Source organism: Aulonocara sp. 'chitande type north' Nkhata Bay, linkage group LG6 (assembly GCF_057382095.1).
Source record: "Aulonocara sp. 'chitande type north' Nkhata Bay isolate Kocher_YH1m ecotype deep benthic linkage group LG6, A_spYH_male_GT1.1, whole genome shotgun sequence".
NCBI classification, from domain to species: Eukaryota; Metazoa; Chordata; class Actinopteri; order Cichliformes; family Cichlidae; genus Aulonocara; species Aulonocara sp. 'chitande type north' Nkhata Bay.
In genome coordinates, this window is record NC_141349.1 from 2,265,034 (window position 1) to 2,277,849 (window position 12,816).

At 42.9% G+C, this 12,816-nt stretch overlaps 1 protein-coding gene across 6 annotated transcripts in view; it reads right to left on the reverse strand.

Moving 5' to 3' along the window:
* Window positions 1-5,519: 5,519 nt before the first annotated feature.
* Window positions 5,520-12,816, reverse strand: part of tenm3 (teneurin transmembrane protein 3) — a 358,662-nt gene continuing 351,365 nt past the window's right edge. For all 6 annotated transcript variants that reach the window (XM_086294598.1, XM_086294603.1, XM_086294602.1 and 3 more), the window contains 6 exons: window positions 12,075-12,277; window positions 11,448-11,558; window positions 11,191-11,333; window positions 10,980-11,104; window positions 9,169-9,299; window positions 5,520-7,867 (listed from right to left, as the gene is read on the reverse strand). In XM_086294598.1, the coding sequence (XP_086150724.1) occupies window positions 7,112-7,867; window positions 9,169-9,299; window positions 10,980-11,104; window positions 11,191-11,333; window positions 11,448-11,558; window positions 12,075-12,277 (1,469 nt within the window). In that variant the 3' untranslated portion in view covers window positions 5,520-7,111. The remainder of the gene's footprint in view (window positions 7,868-9,168; window positions 9,300-10,979; window positions 11,105-11,190; window positions 11,334-11,447; window positions 11,559-12,074; window positions 12,278-12,816) is intronic.

Here is a 12,816-nt window from a genome sequence, read left to right on the forward strand (position 1 = left end):
ATGTTTTGTATTTTCTTCTATTTAATCTCAAAAAGCTCCTAAAACAGTCAGTGATCACTGTTGACCTCCCTCGGCTTTTATTACCGCTAATTATTTATTTAAGCTCAGTTTTTAAAGCCTTACGATGTAACTACAGCCCAGCCCATGCAGCAGTATATGAATGACTAACCTCGTATTGTGGATGGATTATCTCAGTTGTTCTCCTGGCTGAAGTTTGGTCCTTTTACAGCATCCTGCCATGCGATTACATTTGTTCCTGACCACCGAGAACACTCACGCTAACTTTTATCCAGTGGAAAAAAAGTTAGCTTGTTTATATTATGCTAACATAGCTGTGTCGCTAGCGGTCACGTAGCACATCATTATATACCAGCTAGCCCAACTTCAGTAACCCTACAAACGTCACTGCTGTTTAGTTTTCTGTCTTCATTTATGCTGGAAGTGATAACAGAGCTGTACGTTTTCATTTGTTTCCAAAACCCCGCAGTCAGGACATGCTATATTGTATTTAGATAGAAGCTAGCGAGCTAACTTCCTGCTAACTTCTAACTCCGTTAAATGTCATAAATTCCGTTTTCATGGATGCCTGGATGTTAAACTCAATTGTTACACCTGGTAGAGCAGAACGCTGATCATTTTATTAAAGATGAAAGACTTTAGACGTTACATCTCTCTTCACTTGCATCCCAGTCACAGAAGCGTTGGAGGTAGTCCGTAAGAGATTACAGGATGACACCAACCTCAGCAACAGGACCACTCTCAGCATCCACCAAGTGTGTTTGAACTGTGTCTTCATTCCACCCACTTCACATGCAAGGGTCAGTACTACAGGCAGAAACATGGGTGTGCCATGGGCTCCCAGTTTCACCCATCATGGCCAACTTGTACATGGAAGAAGTGGAAAAGCTTTGCTATCCTACCCTGGAACACCACCAAGCCATTGGTTCAGATATGTGGATGACACCTGGGTAAAAATCAAATCTCAGGACGTTCCACATTTCACGGATCACATTAACTCGATGGACCGACACATCAAATTCACCAGGGAGGATATGAACAGTGGCAGGTTAGCCTTCTTAGACTGTGAGATTTCCATCAGTAATGGGGGACATCTAAAAGCTGACGTGTACCGTACATACGGATCAGTATCTAAGGTTTGACTCTCATCATCCACTGGAGCACAAACTGGGCGTCATCAGGACGCTACAACACAGAGCGAACACCATCCCCACAGACACAGTGGCCAGGGAGGCAGAAGAACATCAAGAAGGCTCTGAGTAAATGTGGTTATCCCAGCTGGACTTTTGTCAAAGCTGGAAAGGCTCCTAAAGAAAGCTCCAGCTGATCCAGGAGAGAAGGACAACCGCTGCCCAAGCAGAAACCTGTAGTGATCCCATATGTGTCAGGAGTATCGAAACAGTGCTTTATGGTTCGATCCCAGTCTGCATGGGCAAGATGCTAACCCCAAGTTGCTCTCCCATGCATCCATTGGAGTAGGAATGCATATGAGTGTTAGATAGAAAGCACTTATATAGCGCTCAGGTGAAGTAGAACGCGCTATATAAAAACCAGTTCTTTTACCAAACTGACTGTAAAGTTAATCTGCTTTGCATTTAAAACTTAATTTTAACTTTTTATATTCTAACAGGTGAAACGAACCATAAAGCTATCAAAAAAATTTGAAACTACAAAAGTCAAAGTTTTGTGAAGAAATCTCTTATTGCTCTTTTCCACTACTACCTACTCAGTGATCCTGTAGTCATATTGGACATCAAATGCACATCGGTCAACACCAAAAACAATTTAATCTTAGCTGCCACTGACAAGTTTTTCATACCTCTGCTTTAGGAAAATAAGCAACACTACGAACACCTCGGTATTACTGGAAAATTGTGCTTAGGCTATCAAAAGTAACACAGGTAAAATAGGGGAACAGTGTGTTTAGGGCACAGGCAGGGAGATGGACACGCCTGCATGGCAGGGAGAGCTGCAGTCTCCAGTCAGATTAAAATAAGCGCAGCTTGCAATGTCCGACTGAGGCCACAAGGGGCCAGTAATGCAAAGAACTGAGGAGGAGCTTTAGGACAGTGCTGTCCAACATGAAAGGAGAGCAACTGCTTTATTTTGGCACATTTTAATTCATGTATATTATTAGATTTGACAATGCAAGAAGTGCTGCCACTGATTTGCACAAAATCTCTAAAATTAAAAACATCCTGTCTCAGAGTGATGCTGAATAACTAGTTCATGCTAGGGTTGCCAACTCCCTGAAAAATAAATGAGGGACACCTCGTGGCCAGGGCCGGGCAACCCAGTTGTCTTCACCCTTCCCAGTGTGGTAGCTCTTTTTTTGTGTGAAATTATTTTTTAACCATTTGACTTGAATTTGATTTAAGCAGATGCATATTCTTTGTGATATGACCATATGGGAAACAAATGATCATTTAGCCATTTATTTTTAGCTCAAAATGACAACATTAACACAGTAAAACAGGTCTCTTTCTTAAACAGAAGCCTGTCATGCTTAACTTTTGAGAATATAAGTAAATCTTTCTTTAAAAGAACTCTGTCCTGCTTAACTTAATATTATATAAATTAATAGAAAGCAATAGAACGAAAAATATTCTTGTAACTGTGCACATTTAGTGCATTTAGTACAGTTGGCTTCAGCTGAGGTATTATTTCAGCTTTTCTAAAGCTAATCAGCTGCTCCTGTTTGTAAACCCGCTTGTTCCCATGATTACGCATCATAACTCATCATCATTATTCATCTATGTATTACTTTTATGTATTAGTCATCAATTTGTTGTAATCATCTATCCTTGCAGTTGTTTATTACACAAAATAAATTATATTATTACACTTCTGGCCACATAGCGCTGATATTCACTGCACATGCCCATATTAACCTTAACCAGAGGGTTTAAAAAAACAAACCAGTGTTTACATACCATATCTGCTTCTGCCGTGGCCTGGCGGACAAAAAATTGGTAAAGGGTTCCCCGAGCTTTCATGCCCCTCATGTTCTTCATGTGCCCACCATTAGAAGCATGCCTATGGAAAAAGTGCGCCGGCACACAGTGCAGTGCGCTTTATAGGTGTTATCGTGCACTTTTCCAGCCAGGTGTTTTCCTTTTCCCAGTCCTCCCTGTACTTTTGCAGCCTTTTTTTTCCTTTCTCTGAGCGAACAAACATTGCTGCTCTAATGCTGGGTTTACACTGTGCGATTTTTGGCCCATTTTGAGCCGATTTTTGAGTCGTGCGACCGATTTGGTGATCGGCCCGATTTTGGCCTTCATCGTGCGTCGTGTAGTATACGTGGGGTAACGAGAAGCGATTAACACCTCACGACCAGCTCCCGATCATCAATCGCTCGTGAGGGTGTCACCGCAGCTGCTCACGCGCAAACACGTAAACGTCGGTGAAAAAGACGTTGCAGCACAGCTGTGCAACGTGTGATCTGGACACAAGTGATGGAGGCACTTGTAGAACTTTGGAAAGCTCATCCGAGTCTTTTCGATGTGGCATCACAAAATTATCACGACCACAACAACCGTGAAAATAGTTGGATTTACATTGCTGCTCAATCACAGCTGCCTGATCATGTTTTTCATTAGCAATTTAGCAAAGTTGATGGTGGTGGTGTGTCTGTGTGAGTGAAAGACAGAGAGAGCGAGCGACAGATTTTCTGTTATAACCTTCATTTTATGGAGGCACAGTGTGCCGTCCGAGACTTGCACCGCAGTGTCGGCGTTTGTTTCCCTGTTGGCCATGCTTGTTGTTGTGGTCATCGGTTGTCTTCCGGTATTTTCTCCGTAAGCGACCTTTCCTCAACCAATGAGATGAGCGGTAATCTGACTTGTCATACTCGAATTGTCATAAGTGTGCTGTCAGCTCATTGGTCACAAAGCAGGAGAGGGGCTGGGAATTATGTTTTCAAACAAAGTGTTAATTCCATTAAAAGTTATAGACTACTTTTGATTCTCACTGTATTACGGGACAAAGTGCGTCCCTTATTAGCTCAATACGGGACGTGTACTTTTGTTTCTAAATACGGGACGATTCCGTTTTTTAAGGGACGGTTGGCAACCCTAGTTCATGCGCACATAAGACCACTGAGATGGTGATCAACCTTACAAGGAAAAAAAGAGCTGGGTCAGCACTAGGGATGGGTATCGTTAAGGTTTTATCTGATACCAGTACCAAACCGGTACTTTTGAAACGGTGCCGGTGCTTAAATGGTGCTCGAACCGGTGCTTAAAGAATGGAGAACACAAAATTGGTCCAAAAACCTCTCATGTTCAGCTGTTTTTTGTAAAAAGGTAACAATGTTAGCCTTTTCTGCAGCTATGGGGCATATATGGTATCACTCTTGGCTGGAAGCTTAAACAATGGAAAAAACACAAACTTTGTCCAAAAACCTCTCATGTTTAACTGTTTTCCACTTTTTCTTTGGTCATTTTAGCCTTTTTGGCCAGGGTGAAGGGAGTATCTGCCATCAAACAAGAAGACAGCAGCATGTAGCTATGATGATGTTTGCTAGTTCACCTTATCTGCATTAATGTAATAACGTGGTTAGCCTACTCAACGTAAATTATACACGAACAACATTAAGCTACTCACGCAGAGAAGAACGGCTGCTGCTGCATCATCATCCTCATCATTTCTGCTACACTGGCAGGGCTAGGGGCCAGGACTCTCCTCTTCGTGTTTTTGGAGATGTTGCTAACTCCGGGTCCCATAACAGGCACCACACCCGCAGTAGATGCGCTCGGTGTGAGGTCTCGCAGCAAGCTATCAAATACGGTGCATTTCTCGGCTTTTAACAAAATGCTATACGTCGCCAGGTGTTTCATCAGATTCGAGGTGTTGCCTCCTTTGACAGCATCACAGTATCAGCTTAAAGCACTTGTTGCTGCTGAGTTTGCATCTTTTGCTGTGAAGTACAGCCAGACTTTGACCGCTTCACCTTGGTCATTTTTAATCTGTAGCTCTGCTCTAAAAGAACGTACGTACCTGGGCCCGCCTACTATCCTCGGAAAGGTAAAATGATTGGCTAGAATCCAAAGTGTATCACAGCTCAGGAAAAAAAAGCACCGAAATGTGCGCTGCTTTTCTGGTTACTACTGTTTATGTCAGAACCCGGTACCCATCCCTAGTCAGGACCCATTACAATGTTCCGGTCTTTCTGAGTTGACTTAGACGGTCTTCTTGTTTTGCATTTGCTTGAAAAACACTACCTGCATGTAGTTTGTTTGGTCCTTGTGTACAGTTTGTGTTTGTGTTGGGAGCTGGATGTTTCTTGGTGTTGGTGATTAGTGGATTTGATTTTCAATGACATCTTTTGTAGAAAATCCTACCCCATCTCAGGCTTCATTATGAAGTCATGTTACAATGTTTTCAGATGTTGCCAATAAAAAGCATGTAATGCATGAAAAAGCACTTGAGTAAATCAGTTTTTTCTTATCGCTGCTAGCAGTGAAAGTGAAGAACAAACACAGCAAAAAACGACGTTAGTTTCAATGTATTTTATTCTTTACTGTAGAAACACTGTACATAAATTACTTTCTCTGAGACTAATATTGATGTACGTATAAGTGGAATTCATCAACCTCCGAAATAAAGAAAAAGATAAACCATAAAACATTGTCAACTTGTCATAACTGTCGTTGAAAAAAAGATCGGTAGCATATGAGGTTAACTCTCTGTGGAAAGTTCCTGCTCTTTCCTTCCAAATGACTAAAGTTACTTTTCAACCTTATAAACACACATACGCACAATGGAAACTCTAAAGGAGTACAGAGACCCACAATCAATGAGTAAACATCCACATTGATCTTTGATCTATTACTGTTACTCGTTAATGTCACTGATGGCAATGCACTGTCCCTTTAAAGATAAACAAGCAAAAATAAAGGGAGAAGCAACGATTTGTTACTACTCACAGCAATCCTGTCCCCCACCCCTCCCACCCAAAGCCATGATAACATGTTTCTATTGCAAGCAATACTACTACCTGTGACTGAGAAAAGCACAAGTCTATTTGTTATGAGGCCGAGTCACATTTTGTAAAAGTGAATAACACCTGGGCAGCCAGGGTACCAGGGGTTTATAGGACCAATGTACATCCACGCAAACACAACGGTGGCCCTACAGTCGCCCTGGTTCTTCACATACGTCAGTTTGACTATGGTCTCTCTAAATTTGTAGAACTTGTTAGAGCACAGAATGGGAAGAAGTGGCTTTTAAGTAAAAACACAAATCAAAGTTTGTCTTTGTTCAGGTCATATAATGGTCCATTCCAGTGGTGACGGTGCAGTAAAAGTAGTAATAGTGGTATAAGTAATACTATGTAAAAATGTTTTTGTTAATTTTCATATACCCTTTTTGTCTGAAGCAACAGCAAGTTTATATAAAGAAAAAAACTCAAAGAGAAAATCAGTTAATTTTTTTCAGCTTTCATACAAAGTTGAATTTTTGTGCCTGTCCTTCTTAGAGAGTCCACGACGGTGGTTCCACTCAGTTGCTTCAGCCACGGACACGACAGAGCCTACAGACGTGGCTCCCAACAGAGATACGACACCTGCAACATCTCTTAGGGATGCACAGATGGCGATTACACTGACAGTTACCAGCTGTTGAAACGCTTGCAAGCTCATGTAACTGTAAAGTCCTCAGTCGGCCGCTTGAACGAGTCTCTACATCCCACTGTTTGATAGCTAGCTAGCACACAAATATAGCAGTCGGGTTATAGCCCCCACCTTTCACGAAAGGCGGTGGGGATGGGGGGTCATGCGTGCAAGCTGTTCGAAGGCAGACGACCGGGTGAAAAAAAGAGAAAGCGAGATAGAGAAAAAGAACATGACCGAAAAAAGGAACCTTTATCCGGGTTTGCAGACCATCAAACTGCAGCCGTGTTTCGGGTCAGCTGCACTGAAGTGATTGTTACATCATCAGTCTAGAAATCCCATTTGAACATTTTGATCCCAAAAAAAGGGATCGCGGGATCTCTTCAGTGGCTTGGTTTCAGTCTGTGACATCCATGTTTGAAAAGCTTTTGTTAGTCTCTGACAGTCAGTGGGCGGGATCATTGGATTCTGTTAATGCCGTGTTACCTCCTCCCTATCTCACTCTGCCGTAGGAACTGGATGTTGTTAGCGCTGTCGGCTAGCTCGGGGTACTGCTCTATAGACAGTACGTAGTATCCATCATAACCCAAAACCTTCCCGCTGCTTAGCAGCTGCCTCTTTTCTCCCTCCGTCCATAGCCGTACTCCTTCTTCCCCGTCTCTCACTCGCTGTTGTTCGCGCGCCCAGGCACTCGACAGCGCCCTCTGCCTTGCTTGTTCCAGGATTCGCGCTTTCTCCTCATCCAGCGTCGTCCCGTAACGCACGTGAAGTGTCAGGGCGCCGTACTGGAGCTCCACATCAGCAAAACGCCGCGTTCTCCCGTTCATGACTGTTGTGGACTGGGATACTGTGACGTTTACTCCATTTTCTAGTGACTTCCTCCCCGAGGTGAGCCGCAGTGCGCTGAGGTCATTCTCAGGCAGGCTGGTCTTGATGAAGTAGTGCGTGTCTCTTCCCTCCACTGTGAAATGCAAGCCCTCAAGGTAAAAGGCATTATTTAGGACAGCAGCCACCTTGATGCAGTCCTCGTTGGCGATGTTTAGAGCACTGGTCACAACGCGACCTTGGATCACGGCGAGCATCACTCCCTTTCCTATCAGAGACTTGACAGTGGCAAACCACAGCCAAGGCTTGTTGTGGTCTGAATGTCGCCGACTGAGCTGAATTTCTGGCATGCGCTCAAACGACAGAAAGGCCTGAGACTGACGGGTCACTTCCTGCTGGACGCCTGAGATAGACTGTGGAGAAAAAGCAGAAAAGGTGTCTGAAAATGTGACTCACAATCATTGTCGGCTGCATCTAGGTGTGTGGACTCAATCGATCATTGCTGCTCCAAGTCATACAAATTCTGTTCAATTCAATTTGATTTATGTAGCGTGAAATCACAACAACGCTTTATATGATCAAGTAAAAACCCGACAATAATGAAGAGAAATAGAGAGAAGTCGTGTTTCGGGTCATAGAGAGAAAAGCCCAATAATAGAGAGCAAACACTTGGTGATGGTGGGAAGGAAAAACTCCCTTTTTACAGGAAGAAAGCTCCGGCTGAAGCAGGCTCAGGGAGGAAGACAGCACGAAGTCTCTCCTGCTTCTTTATCTTTTTCTCTCTTTCAGTTTCTCTCTTGAAACGGCCACTTCTATTTCTGTCGTTGCCTTCATTAATCGCTGAGTTAACGTCAGTGTCTCTACGTCAGTGTCTCTACGTCAGTGTCTCTACGTCAGCGCCTTTTCCTCACTGTGTGATTACTGATGACCCGACAACACGTGCACAGACATCCTCCTTTACTGATTTCCTTTCCTTTAAATGGGAGGATGTCTCACTAATAACTTCCTATTAATTTATTCCTCGTTTCTTCTCGTTCTGTTATTTTCTGTTCCTTGTCAACGTTATGTTTGCATGACTATATATAAATGAGTAACTATTAAGGTGTAGAATGTCTCGTATGTGGCCATCAGCAACAGTGACAAGAGTACCGAACAAACCACCCCAGATGTGTTTGATGCAGTTACATCATTTATTCCATTTACAAATATCATCCAGTGACTGGACTGACTGGATTAGCCACCGACTCGCTGCTCCCTGATGGCACGATTCTAAACCCGCTGTCAGTGCTGGCCACTTAGCTACAATACGAGCTCCAGATCAAGCCCTGAGGAGCTGGATTATGCTTGTTAGAGTTTCTTTCTTGTGCTGAAAAGTCAAAGAAAGATGATTCAGACATGTTTAAGAAGTACGTCCAGGCCAGGTTACATCACTGGAGACTTTTGAGAAAACATGAGGACCTACTGGTGATATGTACGACTGATGACGCCCATTCGATTTATTCAATTTAATTAATTTTTTTCTAACACTGCTTGGTAAGATCAAGGCAATAAAACTACTTCATGGTTTGTATTACAAGCAAAAATGAATTTTGCACAAATGTAACCACTGTTTGTTTGACACTTGTTTCACTGTCACTGGGCTGCAACCAGAGAAAACGCCCGCTGTGACGGATCGGGTGTGGTGTTCCTCCATAGTTCATCTGAGTATACATACAGGCAGGTCATCCCACAGCTGGCTCTTTTTCATCTCCAGTGATGGCTGTATCAGGTCAAATTTCGGAATAGGGAATCCTGGGATTGCATTATGGAGATGAAAGCCAAATGTGACCAACCAGATGTTGATATCTGCAGAGAAAGAGAAGAGTGGAAATAGTGATATTTATAAAAGAAACTGAGAAACAACAATGCAAAGCAATCATACTGTATCAGAGGGACTGGGACTAGTTTTATGCCTTCATATAAACTGACAAACCTCTGTTGGTGTTTAAAACACATTGATTCAATTCGATTTTACTCATATAGTGCCTCAAGGTAGGGGTGGGCAGTATAAACGGTATACGGTAGAAACAATATGAATTTGGCTTTTTGCTATAGCGCTCTACCACGAGCACATGTTGATGGTGTCATGCAAGCAAGGAGCTTATAAAGAAGAGCGGTGTGACGCTGGTCATATGGACCTGGTTTGGGTTAAGCAGTCGGATGTTGAGCAGAAAAATATCATCTGACAGTAATGGTGAAGAGACGGAATACAAGTAATTTGTTTCCTCACTTCAAAAACAAAGCCCGTGTTGGAATATGAGCAAAGCCAAAAACTGCACCTTCCACAAACAGTCAGTCCAGTGGAAAGAAAAACGGTGGCCCTACACAGCAGACATTTTACTTTATTACTGTATTCAAAAATGTTGGCGCATTTATCTTCATTTTTATTTGTTATTTAAGAATTTTCTGTTACATTGTTTGGAAAAAGATCTGAAATTATTTGAAAAGTTTTATAATTTAAAATGTAAAAAAAGTTTTGCACAATAAATGTTCTTAAAATAGCATTTTTATACTGTTCAGTCATTTTGACACACACACACACACACACATCTATATCTATCTATCTATCTATCTATATATACAGAAGAATATATCGCAATATATACTGTTACTGCACATGCTTCAAATTACACCGCAGTATGGATTTTAGGCCATGTCGCCCAGCCCTACCTCAGGGCATTTAATATCATAAGGTGGGGACCCTACAATAATCCAGAGGAAACAATCAGGTGACCCCTATGAGCGATCACTTTGGTGACTGTGAGAAGGAAAAACTATCTTTGCACAGGAAGAAACCTCTGACACACTCATGGTTGGGCAGCCATCTGCCCAGACCGACGGGGGAGAGGGGAGGGAGACGAGACAAAAGACATGCTGTGATTAATGCAGAGAGGTGTATGAACACATGGTGTATGAACACATGGTGTATGAACACATGGTGTATGAACACATGGTGAATGAACACATGGTGAATGAACACATGGTGAATGAACACATGGTGTATGAACACATGGTGAATGAACACATGGTGAATGAACACATGGTGAATGAACACATGGTGTATGAACACATGGTGAATGAACACATGGTGAATGAACACATGGTGAATGAACACATGGTGAAATAGGGTGGATTAAGAAAAAACGTCTAGTCTACTGCAGCATAACTAAGCGAGGATTCAGGGTCACCTGGTCCAGCTGCTTCCACAGAGGAGGAGAAACTATTCTACTTTTACAGATCTCAGGAACGTCTGCTTCTGTGTCTGAACTTGATTTCGTATTGCTATTACATCATTTAACTTTCTTCATTTAACTGAGAAGTGCTTTATAAATAAACTTGACTTGTTTATTTCTCTGATGAAACAGAATGAAAATGATTTCTCGAGTAGTGCAGCAGGAATTATTCCACGAGTTATGTGACCTTAAAGCAACAGGTAATACACACATGGACTGAAAACATGTAAACAAGTCCAAATCGCTCCTTTACCTGTGACATATTCTTTGACCTGGTGGATCTTGCTGATGGGGTTGTTACCTTGGAACATGTACAGGTTAAAGGGCTGAGGGTCCTTACCAACACGTGTCCATGTGCTGATGTCAGGAGTGGTCCACCTTAAAACACAGACATGCTCTGCTCATGCTTGACACCATTACAGTCACCTGTTACACTTGTGCTGGTCGAGTGTCAGACTGCCTACCTTCCCGCAGGAATGTCATAATCTCTGTCTCCAAAATGAAGCAACCGCGTCAAAGGATCATACAGACCTCCGTGGAAACCAATTACCAACACGAAGTCTGGGTTGGAATCAAAGTAAACTTCACCATACGCTGTGTATTGCACCTACACAGACACACAAAGATCTATTAATTGCATCGGATATGGAGAAACACAGCAGTTCTGATGAATAAAGTCACATGCTGAAGCCTTTTGTTCCGGCAGGACCAACATGCATACCTGTTTGAGCAGGAGCCCATTGTTACTGAACACAGCCAGTGGAGTCCCAGTGTTATCACATGCAATATAAAACTCTTCTCCGCTGCTGATCTCCATGGCAAAAACATGGCCCTGTGCAAAAATAACCAACATTGGATTCAACAATAACAAACCTGCTATCATGCTGCGATATGCAGTTATAATCCATTGCTATGGGGTGCACACACACCGTGTTTTCACATCTTTGTGGAGATCACGCCGCTAACCCCAGCCATGACAAATGAATGCCTAAACCTAACTATGACCGAATTGTTACCCTGACACTAAAACCACATTTTGAGTCTGTTGGTCCCCACAAAGATATGTAGACACGGTCAGCTGCATTGTTACAGATGCCTCAACTAGTGCACCATTAGCTTTAGCAGAATAATTAAATAAATTACAGGGAGAAACTGCTCTCTCCGTCTTGTCACTTTTTTCCATATGCTCACTGGAGAGAAACCTGCTGTAACCAGACTGTCGTGCATCAAAAGTACAGCACTGAGTGTCTCGCCTGCTTCTAGCACAACAGCAGAGAGGTTTTTTAACCAGCCTTCTAACTTTAGCAAAAGCACTGCTGCGAGCTAAATGACTCTTTCAGTGTGGTACCTGCAGATCGTAGTAAAAGGACGTGATCTCTGAGCTGGAGTGGTTGTAGACGTGGGTTATCCTGGTGGGATAGTTCAGGTCCGCATAGAAGAACTGCAAGTGCTGGCCCAGGCTGTTCCTAGATGCTACTCGCCGACCCAAGCCGTCATAACGGTACTGGATGGTCCAGCTGGCTGCTTTGCTGTAGACACGAACTAGTAGGCCTGTTGTAAAAAAAATACTGATGCTGTTGTCTTTTATAAGGAAAAAGTGCACATGTTCAGTGCATGTATGACTCTCTTTAGGGTTAGTTTTCTGTTTTCCACATAAGCCTTTAGAGCAGCGGTCCCCAACCCCCGGGCCTCGGACCGGTACCGGTCCGTGAGTCGTTTGGTACCGGGCCGCGAGAGTTGAGGCTCAGGTGTGAAATGTATAGTTTTCAGGGTTTTTATTGGTTTTCAGCGTTATTTTGTTATCGTTTTTATCGTTAACTCTGTTTTCCTGGGTCTTTTCACGTGTGTTATGAATAAATCTTCTTTTTTTCGGTACCGGTACTGGTTTTATTTTGTTGTATTTATCCGCGACACCTTAAAGGCCGATCTGTGGAAATATTGTCGGGCATAAACCGGTCTGTGGCGCAAAAAAGGTTGGAGACCGCTGCTTTCGAGTGAACTTTGACTGCTCAGGATGTGATCAGGTGCTCTATGGCACAATTTGTAAACTTCTGTCTTGAATATAACATTTTCCTACACGTCTGATTTGG